This window comes from Salarias fasciatus, chromosome 1 (genome assembly GCF_902148845.1).
Source record: "Salarias fasciatus chromosome 1, fSalaFa1.1, whole genome shotgun sequence".
Lineage (NCBI taxonomy): Eukaryota > Metazoa > Chordata > Actinopteri > Blenniiformes > Blenniidae > Salarias > Salarias fasciatus.
The window spans coordinates 36582067-36598977 of NC_043745.1; the positions used below are offsets into that span (position 1 = coordinate 36582067).

At 41.3% G+C, this 16911-nt stretch overlaps 1 protein-coding gene across 2 annotated transcripts in view; it reads left to right on the top strand.

Moving 5' to 3' along the window:
- Window positions 1-16911, top strand: part of luzp2 (leucine zipper protein 2) — a 207912-nt gene that overhangs the window by 169247 nt on the left and 21754 nt on the right. For both annotated transcript variants that reach the window (XM_030092522.1, XM_030092532.1), the window contains exons 7-9: window positions 6729-6791; window positions 14438-14512; window positions 15902-16069. In XM_030092522.1, coding sequence (XP_029948382.1) covers window positions 6729-6791; window positions 14438-14512; window positions 15902-16069 — 306 coding nt within the window. The remainder of the gene's footprint in view (window positions 1-6728; window positions 6792-14437; window positions 14513-15901; window positions 16070-16911) is intronic.

The window sequence follows — 16911 nt, forward strand, 5'->3', positions numbered from 1 at the left end:
AAATTCTATTTCTTACCTAAATTTGGATTTAATGGAGACATCTTGCACCCTGAACCTCATGCATGCAGATAAAATATAATAGGGTGGAGTTGGGATTTCCTGTAATGATGGATTTCAAGGTGAGTGGCCCTGTGTAATTAATCCTACAGGGCTTTTCCAATTGGACAGGATGGCATCGTTATCATCTGGAGTTCAGAGCAGTTAATGAGCTCAGAAACAAGCTACACTAGTCTTTGTTAACGAGGCGTCACTTATTTTCCTGAATTCTGTTTGTTTCTATGACTCTATTTTTAATTCGACTTTTTTGTGTTCCAGAGACTCAGACTTTTAGACTGAAATAGCATATATGCATAATTCCTGCTTATCGATTCAACACGATTACCTTGCTTATAAAGTGGATCTCTCTGGATGAGATTTTCCAAACCAAGCAATCTTGTGTGAATCTGCCCACAGATCAGAAATCTTTATTGCCAAGCTTATCCCGTATATATCATGTTTGAGATTAAAGAGGGTGACATCAAGTGCGGGCTTCATATGAGAACCAGGAAAGATGTCTAATTACTAATAGCCTGCATCGCCGTTCCAGCCACAAGGCCTTCATCACTTGTCTTATCGTCATTTCCAAGTCTTCACACATTTATTGGGTTTTATGTCCAGCCAGGAAACAGCAAAGGGATGAGATATACATTCTCTATATATAGTCAAATGCCATGTAATATTAGAATGCCTGAGGCTTCATCCGAGAATCAGAAATCAAAGCGCTTTCTGACATATGAAAGCTTGATGCCTGGCCGCTTCGGTTATTTTAAAAGATATTGTGTATTTCTAGCTTCACTTAATGTTTCCTGTAATACAATTAATTCGTGCACAGGGAGCATACAAGAACAGAATCTTTAAATAAAACAAATGTTGTTGTACTTTATTCTGTATCCGTACTGAATAAATCAGATTATCCTGACTGAAATGATTGAAATAAAATATCCGTACTTCAGTCAGAAAGATTTTGGCTGTCAGCCAGTCACTGGTCTGCCTCGGCTCGCTCGCTCCAGCCAATCGGACACACTTCACAAATGGGCCAATCTGTTTCAATGGGGATGGAGACATTGCAAGCCTGAGAGGAAGCTGTGCTCCGACTGCGACTGCACATACAAAGGCATCACGAGAACGGCTCAAGACATCTGCACACTTTCCCGCACCTGACAGGCTCATGTTGTCGTAATATCTTCTTTGCATCTACGTAATTGTTATGTGGCGCTCTCATGTTGTTCTCCCACTGGATGATTTATGGTAGACTGATTTATTACCACGTTTTATTCATAGTTGCAAATATCACGGTTTACCGGGTTTCCAGTGGTAGCACATCGTTATTGGACCTGTTCTGTCAAAAGGGGGAATCAATTGACAGAGATTATTATCTGAATCAAACATATTTTAAACATATATTATTTGTGACGCACAAATAAATTATACCCTTTTTGGGTAAAAATGTTTTTTTAGGTGAGTATGGAATAATTTGGGATTAGAGATTCCTTCTCATGTGCGTCACGGAATTTCCTCCAATTTTGATCTAAATACCTAATATGAAAATAGATGGATTGATAGCGTAGGACTATCAATTCATCCATCTTCTATACACACTTTAATCAACTTAGGGTAGCTGGGCGCTGGAGCCGAGCCCAGCTGACTTCAAACAGCTGTAGTCCATCACGAGGCTGACACACAGGATCAGACCACCGCTCACACACAGCCAATTTAAAGGCACCATTTAACCCAGCCTAACGCTCGGGATTGTAGTGGAAACATTGAGAAGCTCAGTGCACATACAACCCAAACACGCAAGCTGCACACGGAGACTGGGCTGATGTGAAATGAACAGTGCTAACACAACCATTTGCGAGTCACTGGTTCATCATGAAGGGATTCGTGCACCTGAGAGAGGTTACAACGCCAGTGAGAGAGTGCAGCCAGGTTTAAATGAGGGCGCCCATTACAGTAAGTCTGTCAGAAAGGTTTGGGGTTTTTCAGGCAGACAGTTCAGATTATCTCTTCAGTTCAGAGGTGTTTGTTTGACATGGAGCCTGTGGATCCGATGGGGTTCGGTAACTCATTCCACCACCAATTAGGCACAAAGGAGAAGACATGGCTCCAGATTTCTCTGGTTGTAGCCACAAGAAATGAAAAATGAGTGCATAGTGAATGGTGGTGTTCAGCAAATTCTCCAAAATAGAACTAAGGAAACGAGGCGAGCGCTGACCTCAGAGAGCAGTTTACAACAATGCCTGTCCACTTTCTGAATGGAAGCGGGCCAAATGAAAGGAAGCTAGCCAAGGGCTTCTTTTGAATAAAAGAACATTAAAAACTTAAAAAAAATATTTCAGAGGAGAGCTACAGTGATTCTGAGATGATGTCCTTTGAAAAGGTAAAGCACAACTAAATCTTAGGAGTGTTTTTTATACCAAGATAAGGATCATTAAGAGAGAAAAGAACAGCAACCAACCCTTAGACGGCTCGGTTAAGGTGCCATGACACTAACACTCACAATAATACACACACACACACACACACACACACACACACACACACACACACACACACACACACACGATCATCTAGTCATATAACCAGAAATTTCCAAACAATAAAAATCACAATCGCTAAATGACGATGATGAGCCCAAACAGGGTAACCGACCAGACAAGAGTGTGGCCTGGGTGGGGGAGGGGCGTCATTTTGAGTAGATTTCTGTGCACTCATTTGCCATTTTGGGGATAAAGGGCTGCCTTAAATTATATCAGTGCAGTCTTGAATAAAGCATCCCACGGGGCGCAATAAATAAGTTTGTCCTTGGAGTCTCGCGGGTTCAGCTTTACTATGTTTATCAGGGTTGTTTTTCAGCCAAGTCAGACCATTACTTCAAGCTCCGAAGCCTCTCTGTGCTTCGTGGCCTGCAGCAAAAACACAAAAGTAGTGTACGGCTGGAGAACATTGGAGCACATAAACCTGGAAAGCCACATCTTCAAGAATAAGAATCCACTAAATCTCTCTTCTAAAGCATTATTAACGACCATCGGTAGGAAAAAAATGACTGCAAATGACTGCCCAGAGAGCCGTTTGCCCATAGTGAAATAGTCCATACGTCTTGTTTATACTTAATTTACAACTTTTTTTGCTCCTTTGGTTTCACAAAAACCAAAAACCAAATCTGTTATCTGAATACCTGAGTTCGAAACACATAAACATCTCAATTACACTACCAAATCTCGAGTGACTAGACTTTAGCATTATATTTGTGGCTGTCAATAAATAAGTTATCAACCTGGCCGATCAGAAAATCAGTGCCAAAGACACATTAACATGTCTGTCTCCAGGACATCGTCCTCCTGAGAATAATGACTCATGGCGATACAAAAGTTAGGGAGGAACCTTAAATTATGCCAAGGTGGTAAAATACTGTGTCACTGTATTACTTATCGCTCCCGATCATTTAGAATGCAGGTCCTGTCCATGTAGGATTTGAGCCATCAGGAGGAAGAAGAGAGAGAATGCTGCAGTGATTCTCATGGGTAGAGCAAACAACACACACTCTGTAATTTATCCAGAGTAAACACTCTCTCTCTCATTCTCTCTCTCTCTCTCTCTCTCTCTCTCTCTCCTATTCGGAAACCTTGGTAATTTCAGATATTTTTATTTTTACATTTGTTTTCCACAACCTGTTGCTTTTTAGCCACTTAACTCTTATTCGGGAAGTATAATAAAAGAAAAGAAAAAAAAAGAATTTCTAGCTTTAGATCTTTGTTCCACATTGAGTTCTACTATTAAATAATAAATAATTTTTTTTACAGTGAAGTGGAAATTCATCGCTTAAAATTTTGTTAAAGGAATACTCCAAAGATTTTGGACCCACGCCCTTTCCCTATCATTGACAAAGTTAGACAAGCTCATAAATACCTTTTTTGTGTCTGTCCAGTGGCTGGATCCCAGCTGTTAGCATCGTAGTTAGCTTAGCTCAATTGCTGTAGGTGAATAGGAGACAGAGCCGGACTGATGAAAGTGGACAAAATACTCCTTACAGTGGTCCAGGGGACGGCATATTAGCATGTGAAGTAAAGCCGAATGATTATAAAACATTTTAAAAGACGTGTTTTCTGTGCTCCGCGGAAGGACATACCGGAGCACAGCAGTAGAAGCCATAGACTCAGCCTTCGGAGTATTCCTTTAAAGAGTAATAATGTGATTGTAAAAGAAAGTGCAGAGAAGTACCTTAAATAAAAGGTTTTGGATTTATTGATCTATTTTTTTCTATTTAATGCCATAATATCATATATTTTTGTCTTGTGATGAGAATGTCAACTAAACTCCTTGGAATCCTTGAATCCTATTTCATATTATTTCCATACTTTAAAAGGTACATGCAGTCATTTTAAAGCAGAACTATGCAACTTATTTACCTCAATAAATGTGTTTCAGAATCCCTGTGGTGGTAAACAAAGCCTTGTCACGGTGATTCGCCTGTCCCTCCCCTCCCCCCGGGGTCTGTGTCCTGAAAACAGCGCTTGCAATTTCAGAGGAGTCGACCCGACTACATCTCACGAGAACAAACCTGCGTCACGGCACTCATACGGGATTACAAGAATAAAACAGCGTAAAACAAATATGAAACCCTCGCTAGCGTTAGCAACACCACCCTTAGGTGCTCACGGATGGCAGAACCAAAAAGACAGAAAAAAACCTTTGTCTGACGAGCAGAAAAAATAAAACGGGAGTGGGACGCTCTTTGCGCAAGGGGCCAGGTGTGTGTGTGTGTGTGTGTGTGTGTGTGTGTGTGTGTGTGTGTGTGTGTGTGTGTGTGTGTGTGTGTGTGTGTGAGGCGTGGGGGGGGGGGGGGGGGGTTGTAGGTGATGCAGAGAACGTTTACGACAGTTTTCAAAGGAGATCAGTAGGGGGAGCGCTGAAGCAAACCTTGCATAGTTCTCCTTTAAGCACCGACTATAGTAAAATGTTAATTGTCAATGTAAAACAGGTAAAACACTGTTGAGGTTAACATTGTAAATACATGATACAACACTAGTGTCATGCACTGTTTCAGTTTTCTAGAAATCCTGCAGAAGCAGCAGTAATCACATTTTCTTGATCGTCTTCATTGTAGTTTGGAGGAAATCTAAGAAAATGTACAGATTAAGGATAAAGCCAAATCTGAACTAGTGATTATTCGCTCAAATAATAAAAAACATTTCAATTAATTTGTCTGTTTCTGGAACATATAAAAATGTTTTCTTTGTTGCTATTTTTTTTTATTGTTATTAATACATTTATGTTATTACATCGAGGACACTAAGCTAATTCAGTTCTATTTCCTGCTGGTCGGTGTACAAGACTCTTTTTTTAGATGTGATTATATGCCTATCCACATACCGGAGCCTGTTGCAGGCCAGTTTTGGCCCACCGGCCATACATTTGACACCCCTGATCTATCATGACAGTATTAAAGATTTGTGCATGTGTTACTGGATCAGAAGTATCAAACATCACACCAACAGAACAACAGACCTTTGAATTAAACCTTCAACTTTGCTATTTGTTTACCCAACTTCTTCTTTTTTTTTTTTTTTCTTTTTTTTTTTCTTAACGGGGAGCCTCGGGATGCCACTTTTGAAACCACTAACACAAGGTGGTGACGGGTGTCTTGGGACATGGAACCACCTGGGAAGGCTGAAAAACAAGGCAGAGACTTTTCATCAAACAGCACAGGTGCTCATCAAGCACAGGAAACCCTGTGAAGTGAATTTGTCCCTCAGCAATGTGTTCACAGCGCTTTAATAGAAGATGCACCCCATGTCACACTTTAACTGCCTGCGTCAAAGGAAGCTGGAGATTAAGAGTCTGATAGAGAAGCACAGGGGACACATGGCACAGTGTATAGATGGGAAAAAAAAGAGAAAGAGAGAGAGATGCAGAGTAAACTGGATGGTTGAGTCACACGCTCTTCAGTAAACTGTCATATTAACTGAAGTATCACACACTGACCCATCAATCTATTGCGTTAGAACTTCAAACATCTTTGAGATTCAGCTTGAATAAAGCAGTTTATTTGTGTACCATGCAGCCCAGCTTGTGTAAGACTTTGCAATCCCCATGAATAAAAAATAAAAATAAAAATAACAACCTTGATGGTTTGGGTGTGGACTCCAAGAGCAGTGCTCTGAAATGTGTTTGAATCCCTGGTGGAGGCTTTCAGTGCTCATGAGCAGCTTTGAGGATGGCTGTGCATCAAACTATCTGGGAGCCGGCCGCCGTGCTGGATGTGCCTGCTGGACTGGAGCCGCTCAGTGAGAGTCAGGCAGAGCCGGTCACCGTGCGGCGGCGAACAGCCGCCCTGTTTGTGTGTGCTGCTTAGCGATGACAGGCGCGAGCCGGCCGTAACCCTGAGAGGCTGCATGTGTGTGTTGACGGCCGCAGTAATGTGTGTAGTGGGAGTGAGAATTCAGGTTTAGACAGTGGGCAAGAAGCCAGTGCATGACTGCATCATTGTGTGGACTATGCAGTTCAGTGAAGGGTAGATTTGATATTTTCTTCCTCTCAGTAGGCCCTTGCTTTAAGCCAGAGCTATGCCCAGGGAACACTCACAAAGGAGTCTTCTGCTGCAGCTGGCAGAATCCTGCTACGTGATCTAAAACCAATTTCGCTATTTGAATAAGCTAACACTTATTTTCCTTATCTTCCTCTTGCAGTCCAAAAAAATCCAGGCTCAACTGAAAGAACTGCGGTACGGGAAAAAGGATTTAATTTTTAAGGTAAGCTCAAACTGAAGGTGGGTGGCTTTGTGGTAGCTCCAGACCAAGGGTAAACAGGTACTTCGGACCACCTTGAAAGGATGATCCCATCACAGAAGGTCCTCCAATTAATTCACTTTGCATTTACAAAGTCCCTTCCAGCAAGACAGCAGCAGCCCCAAAAGTCAGCTGGCCACCATATAAGTTCACGTTCTGTGAAGTGTTGTCCTCTGATTCCCCTCTGAGGGAATCCTTCAGAATGCATGAGGTTCTTGTGTACTCAGAAACATTTTGGCATCAAACTGTGATCACACAGAAACAGCAGAAACGCTGAGAACGATGCAGTTTTCATGTTGAGCCGTTACAAACATACATAGAGAACAACTAACATTAACCACGGTGAGAACACAGACATTTGTATGGACAGACGAGTCAGTTGGATTGTTATCATTGGTGACTCTGAACCCTAAAACTACCGAGACTCAGGAGAAAATGTACTGGAAGGCATGACACTCTGGACGCCGTTGCTATTTATTTATTTATTTATTTATTTATTTATTTATTTATTTATTTATTTATTTGATAGGGACAATTGCTGACAGACTTAGTAGCAAAACAATGTTTGCGGCTGATGTGGTGCATACTGCCCATCATGTGTATTTCTGCCCTGTATTTCTGTGTGATTTTCACCCATCTACACATCAACACAACAGGAACATTTTAGAAAAGTTGCACTTTGGAAGCTGTTCTCAAAAAGGTGTTTTTTTCTGTGGATCCGAGCATCGTTGTCATGCAAATTGAAAAAACACAAACCAATAAAAATTTTTGTGCTTTGACTTGAAAGTGTTTCCGTTATAAAGGAACCTCATCGTTACAGTTCAGTGAAGATGGGGTGTACTTCAGCACTCCAGAAACTGATCGCACACTTCCTGTAAATGCACGAAAAGGAACAGTTTCATTCTGCTGCCCACTCAAACATACCTGACTGCCCCTCGCATTGGAAGGACTAAATGTTCTCAGATCTGAGCAGTCACACGATATTTATTGGCATTTACTGCAACATGGACTGACCTTTCAGGCCTTGTTTGCAGTGTTAAAATGTCAGTCGACATTTCTGCCACAATGCCCGGCAATGCCATTCCTTAAATGTGTGTGTGTGTGTGTGTGTGTCGCAGCTTTAAACCAATCCTTCCTTAAAGCCGTGTCAGACAACAACAAAAGGATTCAATTGTCCTGACCCGAGCGTATGCCTCCAGACCAGCACCTGAGAGATCTGTCCTCGGATGTGCTGCTCTTTGTTCCCGTTCCAGCCTGGGAATGATGGATGCATCGACTTGTTTGCTCGGTGTCGCCGCTCGTAAATCGTCGACTCTAAATTGCATCAGTCACTCATGCAAAACAACGTTATTGCTCAATGTCACCAAACAGTTCACGTGGACCTTTAAAGCACGATGGTCTGTGGTGATTTGTAGTTACAGAAAGATGGGGGCTAATTTGATCATCCGCCGTCTCTCGTGAAAGCAGACATCTGTGAGAAATGACAAACACCCAAAAATCAGTTTTTTCTTCCAATGGAAAGGTCAGAGAGAAATGCATCATGTCACTCTGACCCCCTCGATCCTTCTGGCTGTTCCTGAAAACTCATCTGTATTCCCCACGCGCTGTGATCAAAAGCCCAGCAGGGGACCGCGGAGCAGGAAGTAGAGAGAAGTCACTCAAGATAGAGAAATGTCATCAGCCTCACAGGGGGGACGTCAGTCACGGCACCTTGACCGGGAGGCAATTGAATTGGTTATGACAGCTGTTGTACCGTATCAAAGTGCATTTCACAACACAGTGTCACAGTACACAAGAACAATCCCAGACCAAGCAAAATCAAGACACCTCCCATCTTAATTATTCTATCTCAGGAACCGTTCAGTCTGAGAATTGACAGTTAGAACCATGAAAAAAGCTGCACTGTGAAATCATTTTTCTTAAAGTCGCCCAGTGATATTAGTGTTCTGGTCGTCGGTTTCAGTCCAGGAACTAAACTGTAAACACGACAAAAATGCAGGTTCTCATCCACCGGCTCGGTGCCAACATTAAAAACGTTGGCAGAGCCCACTGTGTCTCCGCTGCGTTTCCCTGTGAGACGAGCAATTTTGGCAGAGGAGCCGCATCCAAGCCTTCACATCTTCCTTTCTCCCATCAGTCCACTTTCACATCCTCCCCTTGAGCTGTTTCTCCTTGAGTTTAGAAGACAAAAAAACAGAGAGAGACAAAAATGACGGCTTGATGAAGTCGCTGGTCGCGTCTGGCAGAGTGACTCGTCCCCCACTGACCCCACACCCAGATAATGGACTTAGCACAGAAATATGGAGCTTTGGACTCGGAGCAGTAACCCTGAAAGTCAACATTTCTGGGTCAGTAGACATTCGCCCGCAGCCCTCAGAGGACCATCAGCTGATGATGCTCTGTGTAATGGATGTAATGGCTCCCTGCTGGAACGCAACACGCATACAAATACAAAGAATGTTCAGATGCTTAGAAACCCAACAAGCTGCAATTCCTTTTTTTTTTTTTTTTTCTCATTTCCCGAAAGTCAGTTCAGCCTTTACTCGTGGTCATTCACTGCTTTGCACTTTACAGGGCCCCGCAGCATTTATCATCCTCAATGAAACCATAATGTAAACATATGCATGGATGACAGCTCCAAGTGCATCATTCTGCACTGCTGTTCTGATGGAAATTATTCCTCATGCCAACGGATGTGATCACGTTATAAAGCGCACTGCCAGCAATTTAGCTGAATATATCCAATAATCTGTCAACGCTTTTCAGAAATTGGCTTTTCTTCTCTTTTCATTTCTTCAGTGCCCATCAGTATCTCTCCAGTTGAAAATAATTCCACTGTGGATCTCTGAAGACTTTGCAAACTTTGTTAAAGCACTGTTTCTTTAATTTTCCCTCTTTTATATTTTTTCAAAAAAAAAAAAATTAACTAAGCATGATCCAAAATTTCCACTTGAATTTTAAAAAAAATGTCCCCAAACTCCCAATTAGTGATATAACTGACTGATGTGACACGGACTTGTTTATTTACTGCCTGTATTTGGATTTCAAAAAAGATTATTTTGTTTGTTTGTGGTAAATTTTGGTGACTTGAGACCACAAATGTGTTTTGCAACCACAGTGTAGAACAGAGACATCAAACATATGGCTCTCGGGCTAAAACCGGGCCGCTCGTCACCCTGGACAGGTGATCAGGATTGTTACACTGATGTAGAAATGTGCCTGCATTAATAATCAAGTCTTGGGTTCGACAACTTATTCAGATCATAAGATGAAATACTATATTTTTTGCCTTGGACATTTTATCGCTGAGGTTCGGGCTGATGCAGCAGTGAAAGCTTGTTAATGTATTGCTTGTAAATTAGTGTCAAAATCCACACAGCAAGGGCTAATTTGTCAAAACACACACGCTGCAGAGATCAAGTGAAGCAACAAACTTTTTGAAATATTAGAGAAATTATTTCACAGGTAGGATTTTAAACTTTGCTACAGAAATGCTAAATTCCTTCTAAAATCAAGTAAATTGTTGCATTTCGAATATAACAAGACACAATATGAAAATATGTCGCTTCAGTGAAGGACATTGCTTTTATGTATAAATTTCAACCTGTTTTTAGCTTTTGTACAAGAATATTTAATTATAGAAAGAGTAATCGTGTCCAAAGTCTGGATCCAAAGCGAACACCAGACCAGCTTCTCATTTTATGTTTTGGTTCTCGGTTCTCGATCATAGAGTTTTTTTTTTCTTTCCTTTTTTTTTTTTTTTTTGTAAGCACACACTAAACAAAAAAGAGTTGAATGTGTCACAAATTTAGAAATTTTAGGCCCTATTTATACTATACTACATAAGCGAAAACAGAGAACTTTCATTTTGTTTTGGGAGTTGATACAACAATAGTCATAAGAGACACTGAGAGCACAACTTTATGAAAACGGCTCCCACTGTCAAGTACAAGTCGACGGACCACAGCAACGTTTTCCTCCATGTCCAGAGTCATGACTCCCAGTCCAGATTCTCCTGGTTCTGGTCCCGGTCCAGATTCTCCTGGACTTGGTAGTTTTACAGTTGACAGTCACTGCAATAACAATCCAACGTTGAATGCGTATGTCTTTGTGCTCCCCACTGTTAATATTTACGTCATAGTGTTCCCTGTGCTCGTATGTGTATAATTTCATTGTAAAAAACAAACAGCTCCCACTAGTGGCCCAACATGAAAACTGCACCACTTCCAGTGTTCCTGCGGTTTTCTTGTCAGTAGAAATTGTTTTTGAAATGTTGCTGTCTAAACGCAAAAACTTTCCGAAGCATAAACACAAAAATTATGCATTTCAACTTGAAGCTTCCAGTAAGCGGGGTCATAATTTATGTTGGCAGCGTGATTGTGGAGCACACGTGCAAATGATGTGATGTGTGGACCAATCACAGCCTATGGCCAGCTCTTCACACTTTGTATTCTATTAAATAAGCACTATAATGGAATATTTGGTGCCTTTCGATTTGTGCTGGATTCTTATACCAGTATACAGTAAAGCGCCAGCAGTTCCTTGTCGAGCAGCTTTTCCACATTCAGCTCCGAGGAGCTCAGCCTCCTCTTGTGTTTTTGCTGTTGACTGTGGTGAAACACAAACACATTTTTCCTCCTCTCGGAGCATGTTTTCCAAACAGCAGAGACGCCGTCTTCAGCTGAAAGTGTAAAAACCCTCCACAGCGACGTGACATGCTCTGCTTAGCATAGCACTTAGCACCATTTGCTAAGCATGGCTGTCTGGTGAGGCTGCAATCTGTCACACAGGCAAACAGTTGTACTGCCACTTACTGGTATGGCAACATCGCTGCTGTATTTTCATCCCCAGACCGACAACAGAAAAAGGAGGGTTGCCATATCAGCTCTACTGGCCACGTAGCACTGAACAAATTACTGATTTCATATATCCCATCATCATTAATAATGTATTGAAGCAGTAAATAAATAAAGAGACTCCATCGTAAATGGTTGTCTTATTGATTCTCTCACCACGTCGGACTAAAAAGCACATTATGTTTTATAATCTATAATTTATCAGACCAACCCGTGACTAAGATCTTCCTAAATGTGCTCGTGTAGCTCAACGACTCACCTGTCAGGCGCTGTCCAGAGCGGCACTGACGGACATGTTCATCATTAAAATCACCTCCTTGCCGGCAGAAAATTGAGACGCAAACGAGATAAAAACCACTGAACATGCCAAGTGTCCCTACCGTGTCGCAAAAGTCACCGGAGCTCCATATGAGCCCATAAAACTCACCACAAACCATCCGTCAGCCTCATCGCCGCCTTCCAAGCATTCCATACACACGCTGGGTTTGTCGAGGCTGTTTGTTCCGTTCCCTGACCTTGAGTGTCTCAAAATGTTAAGTCTAGTGCAGTTTATCATTTTAAGAGGCCAGTTAAAAGCCGCCCAATGAAAGTTCACGGCTCAAAGTCCAGCACCAAGGCCACTTTTACATAAACTGCATGCAAATGATCCCGGACCATTTTCTCCTCGCTGATGAGTTTATCAATAATGAAAGACTCCTCAGAGGGAGCTCTGATCTTCACTCGGTCTAATTCTGGTTCATTTACTGAAGACTGCCCTTTTGTGTGTGCTGTCCAGGCCAAACACTGAACTCAAGAAAATATGTTTTTCTTAAAAGGCTTCTTGGTTTACGAGGTCAGATTGTGTAACTGTGAAAAGTTTTTGCTTGTTTTTAATGTGTGAGAGGCAGATCTTCAGTGTACGTTTAAAGTTTAAACTTAAAGATCAGAGGTGTCGAACACATTTAAGTTCAGGGTCCACATACATTCCCATTTCATCTTGAGTGGGCCGGACCAGTCAAATAGAACAATAATAATGATCATTAAATTTAAACTTTACATTTTTTCTTTGCTGTACTGCGGAGTGTAAGTGATAAAATTGTCGTTATTTTCAAAAATACAAACAATCATGACCAAATAAACACTACGATCTCGACAATGGATGTGGGGAAAACAGTAAAATGTCTACAGCTATTTTATAATTGTAGCATTATACATGTTTTTGCAAAGTCATGACAGAATGGCTTGGTTGTAATTAGGACATTTTATCATATAAACTCTGAGTCACAACAAAGACAATATTTAAAGTTTCAACCTAAAGGTTATTATTTTGCTGGTTGGGTTCACTCAATATGAAACTTGGCTGCATGTGGCCCCTGAGCTGAAATATGTTTCACACTCCTGCCTTAAGTAGCTCTCAGTTGATGATCCCTGTTTTGGTTTTGTGCTTCATAAAGCAGAGAAGAGGTCATTTTCACGAAAGCCTCTCGAGTACCAAAGTCATCTTCTTAATACCGTGTGATTGAGGTCGCTCTTCCAATATTATCCCCTCTTTGCCAGAGACAATTCTGTCACTGTCTTTATTGCAAGCAAAATTAGCTATTGTGTACTGATCGTCTCACCTTGTAAATGTTTAAGATATACAGCAGAACCAGAAAAGACTTCAGTGGTTATGCAGATTGTGCCCAGCTATATATAGCTGTGAAGCCAGAGAATAGAAATCAAACGCACTTTGAAAACTTAAATGTCGGGGTTTTTTTTAAACCCAGACAAAAAAAAAATATATTTTCAAACTCATCCTAAAAGGTAAAATGTGTATTATGTTAAATAACCCATCAAATTAGACAGTAAGCTCATCTCAGAGGTCTTTCTGCTTTCTGTGATGTGCTGCTCATATAACATTTCTCCATATTTCATCCCAGTTTATCAAACTTATCGTCAAATGGTGCTGACGGCGATCTGAGCCGACTGTGGCTGAAGTCAGTGTTGAGCATAGACGTTTCACCAGGCCATCGCTGCAGACCTACAGAGTGGCAGCCACATCTGTTTCAACAGTCCTTGAAAAGCATCTTTGGAGTGCAAAGCAAAATGAAAAACCGGCATATAATGTCCAAACCTGGACTCAGTAGAGATGATGTCGCTACAAGTCGAGAAAACAAACTAAATACACAACGTGCAGCTCATATTTTCTAAAACCTGCCAGATGTCCACATTTTCTCATCTTCTTCAGTCTTGTAATTCCAGTTTGAACCACAGGTTGGTGGCACGAGTTGCTCCAGAATCAAGAAGCAGCAGGTGTTGTGGATGTAATAATCTGGTATCTGCCAGCCAAAATAGAACAAAACCATGAGTTAACTTTAACTCGCCTCAAACGCGTCACACAGAGGGAACTTTTGTGAACTTTTCTGACCGGAAAATGTCCTTCAACTTTCACATAAAGCCTGCACAATACTGTGAGAATTAAGAACATCCTGTCTCAGTCTTCTTACTGATGCGAGGACCTGAGAGGTTCCTTGAGTGCCAAAGACATATAATATACATGAGGTCTGAGTGCTCCAGTGTGTGTGTGTGTTTGTGTGCGTGTGTGTGTGGGTGTGTGTGTCTGTCATCGCACAGTTTAGAAAGACCGAACAAAAGTGATGATTCGCAGACTCATAAAGTGGAGCCTCAATGGCTCTGTGTGATAGATTTTTAATATTGATATTAGTGGAAAGGCGAGGTGGGGGTGGGGGTGAGCTTTGTTTGCACAGTTGATTCACAATTCGTGTCTGTCTGCAGGGGCAGCAGCTAATGGACCTGGAGCACAAGTTAACCGTCGCCAAGGAGGAGCTGGAAAAGACCGCGCTGGATAAGGTAAACGCAATTAAGCGTGGAATCACAGATGAATTATGCTTTAATTTCATTTTATGCATTTGCAGTTGCAATTAGAATATGCCTAGGTCTGATGTGATTTTACAGCAGGTTTTAACTTTTAACTCGTCCCATCTGACCTATTTAAACACCGCAATATCAACATCAAATGGAGAAACGACATCTAAAATCAGTATCATATTAGTCGGGATAATTTCCTGCTTCAGAGAGAGGAGGTTTGAGAGTTGAGGTTAAATGTCGAACAGAAATAACAAGGTGAGCATTACCATTTTTTTTTAATTAGGAAACATATGTTTACAATTCATAACTCCAACACTTTGAACACATACAGCAGCTGTAATTGAATATTTATGCACGTGTTTACCGACGCTCTCCTAATGGGGCTGAGTTAGACGGGTTAAATTAGCACCAGAGTCTGAAAAATGCCGATTACTTAAAGCAGTGTTGTAAATCTAAGGAAGTGGTGTCAAACATCAGGCTGATTGGACAAAACCAGCCCACCAGAGGCTCCTGTCAGACTGCTGATTTATTCCCTGACTTGTGTTAAATAAACAAATAATAGAAAATGAAACTCTGCGGAAAGTTGCCTGCGCCCTGATTGAACAGTTCAATTTGTCGCCATCCAATCACATAAAAGTGTAAAGATGAAATTCACAACGGCAACTTTAAAGTTTTGCATGTAGTTTTTTTGCTTTGCAGGATGTTTGTAAAGGAACTTTTATTATTATTATTATTATTATTATTATTACAAATGCAAATCTTTTGTGCAACCATGCATATCCTTTTCCACATTTACCTGAATTTTTTGGGGCAGATTTTTGCTAAATTTACCGCTGTGAAATATTTATAATATTTATGGCCTAATACTGAGCCCATACAGAATGTTTCAGTAAAACAGGCTTCTTCTTACCAATTTCAGTATCAGCTGCTTGGTTCTGTGAAAACAGAGACATTTTCATCGCACGTACTTCGCGCCACCGCAAAGAAAAAGTTTAAATCTAAAAGTTATTTTTATACCAGTTTGGACCGGTCAAATGGAAACAGGGCTGATTTGGCCTTCTGAATTAAAATGTGTTTGATACCCCTGATCTAAAGAGTCATTGTAAAATCCGAAAGAAGCTCTAAAATTGTGTGCTGAGAGTGAATTATTTTGAACATTCTTTCCTCTTATTGTTTTTGTAAGTTGCTTTCATGTCTCACTTAACGATGCCTCGTAGCCTTTTGGGGTTGTTTTTCTTTTCACTTTAAAGCATGGCCTCTTATGACTCTAATGCTTAAGTGAATTTCTCGTGTCAATGCAATGTGTTGTGGGGGCAGACTGAAATCTTTGTGTGTGTGTGTGTGTGTGTGTGTAATGTTGTTTGTGGACAGGAGTCTCAGCTGAAGGCGCTGAAGGACACAGTTCACATCTGCTTCTCAGCCGTCCTGCATAACCAGCCCAGCAGCAGCCACAGATTTCCCACCTCCCCCACCCACTTGTTCAGATACTCATCGCTCATCAACAGCTCCAGAGTCACCTTTCAGCAGCCACATGCCAAGGTAATTCACTATCCACTCCACTTTCCCTCTGATTTAACGCTTTTCCATAGGAAGCTCTGCGCTTTGTGTGAAAAATAAGATCCCGTCTTTTTCATATTTTAATGAGTGTGTTGAGCGATACGCTCGTCGGCTGCAGAGCCGTCCTTGAACTAACACACGTCAATACGCGCCCTGTCAAAGACGAGCAGTTATAGCTCTCGTTTATCTGGTGTGAAGAGATCACAGTGTTCACTGAGGGAAAAAAGCAGACCATTTAATATTTTAACCATTACTATCAGGGAGAATAGCGTGCAAAGCAGTGCGTTTGAGTTCCCCTCTCTTTAAATATCAGATTTATTGTTTTGGCTTTAGTTTGAATGCCAGGAACACAGCTGTCAACTCGCAACCTTTTACATATTACTCAACAAAAAGGCTTCTGCAGTGAACTTTTTCTCCGAAGAACGGAGCTGGAATTAAGGTGGCGGACACAAAAATGAGTCATTTCACTTTATTTTATTTCACTTCAGTTGCAAACGTTTTGCCTGTTCTTCGTTTGATTGAATATTGAAGTATGTTTTACAAGATGTATGTTGATAAAGGTACACATGTGGATATGCGTGCAGGCATGGATCCAGGTGAACATGCATACACACACACAAATCAACTTTAACTTTGCTTTTAGGATTGAAATTCGGCTGACAGCACCGTCTCCAAACGGAGCTGCAGTAATGTTACCAGTGAACATTTACTGCAGCTGAAATTCCGAGCCACATAATTTGCCGCGGCGGACGCGTGGCGCTGTTGTAATCAGAGCTGATTGCGATGTTGAAACAATTATATTTATTTATTTTTTTCCCCAGCAG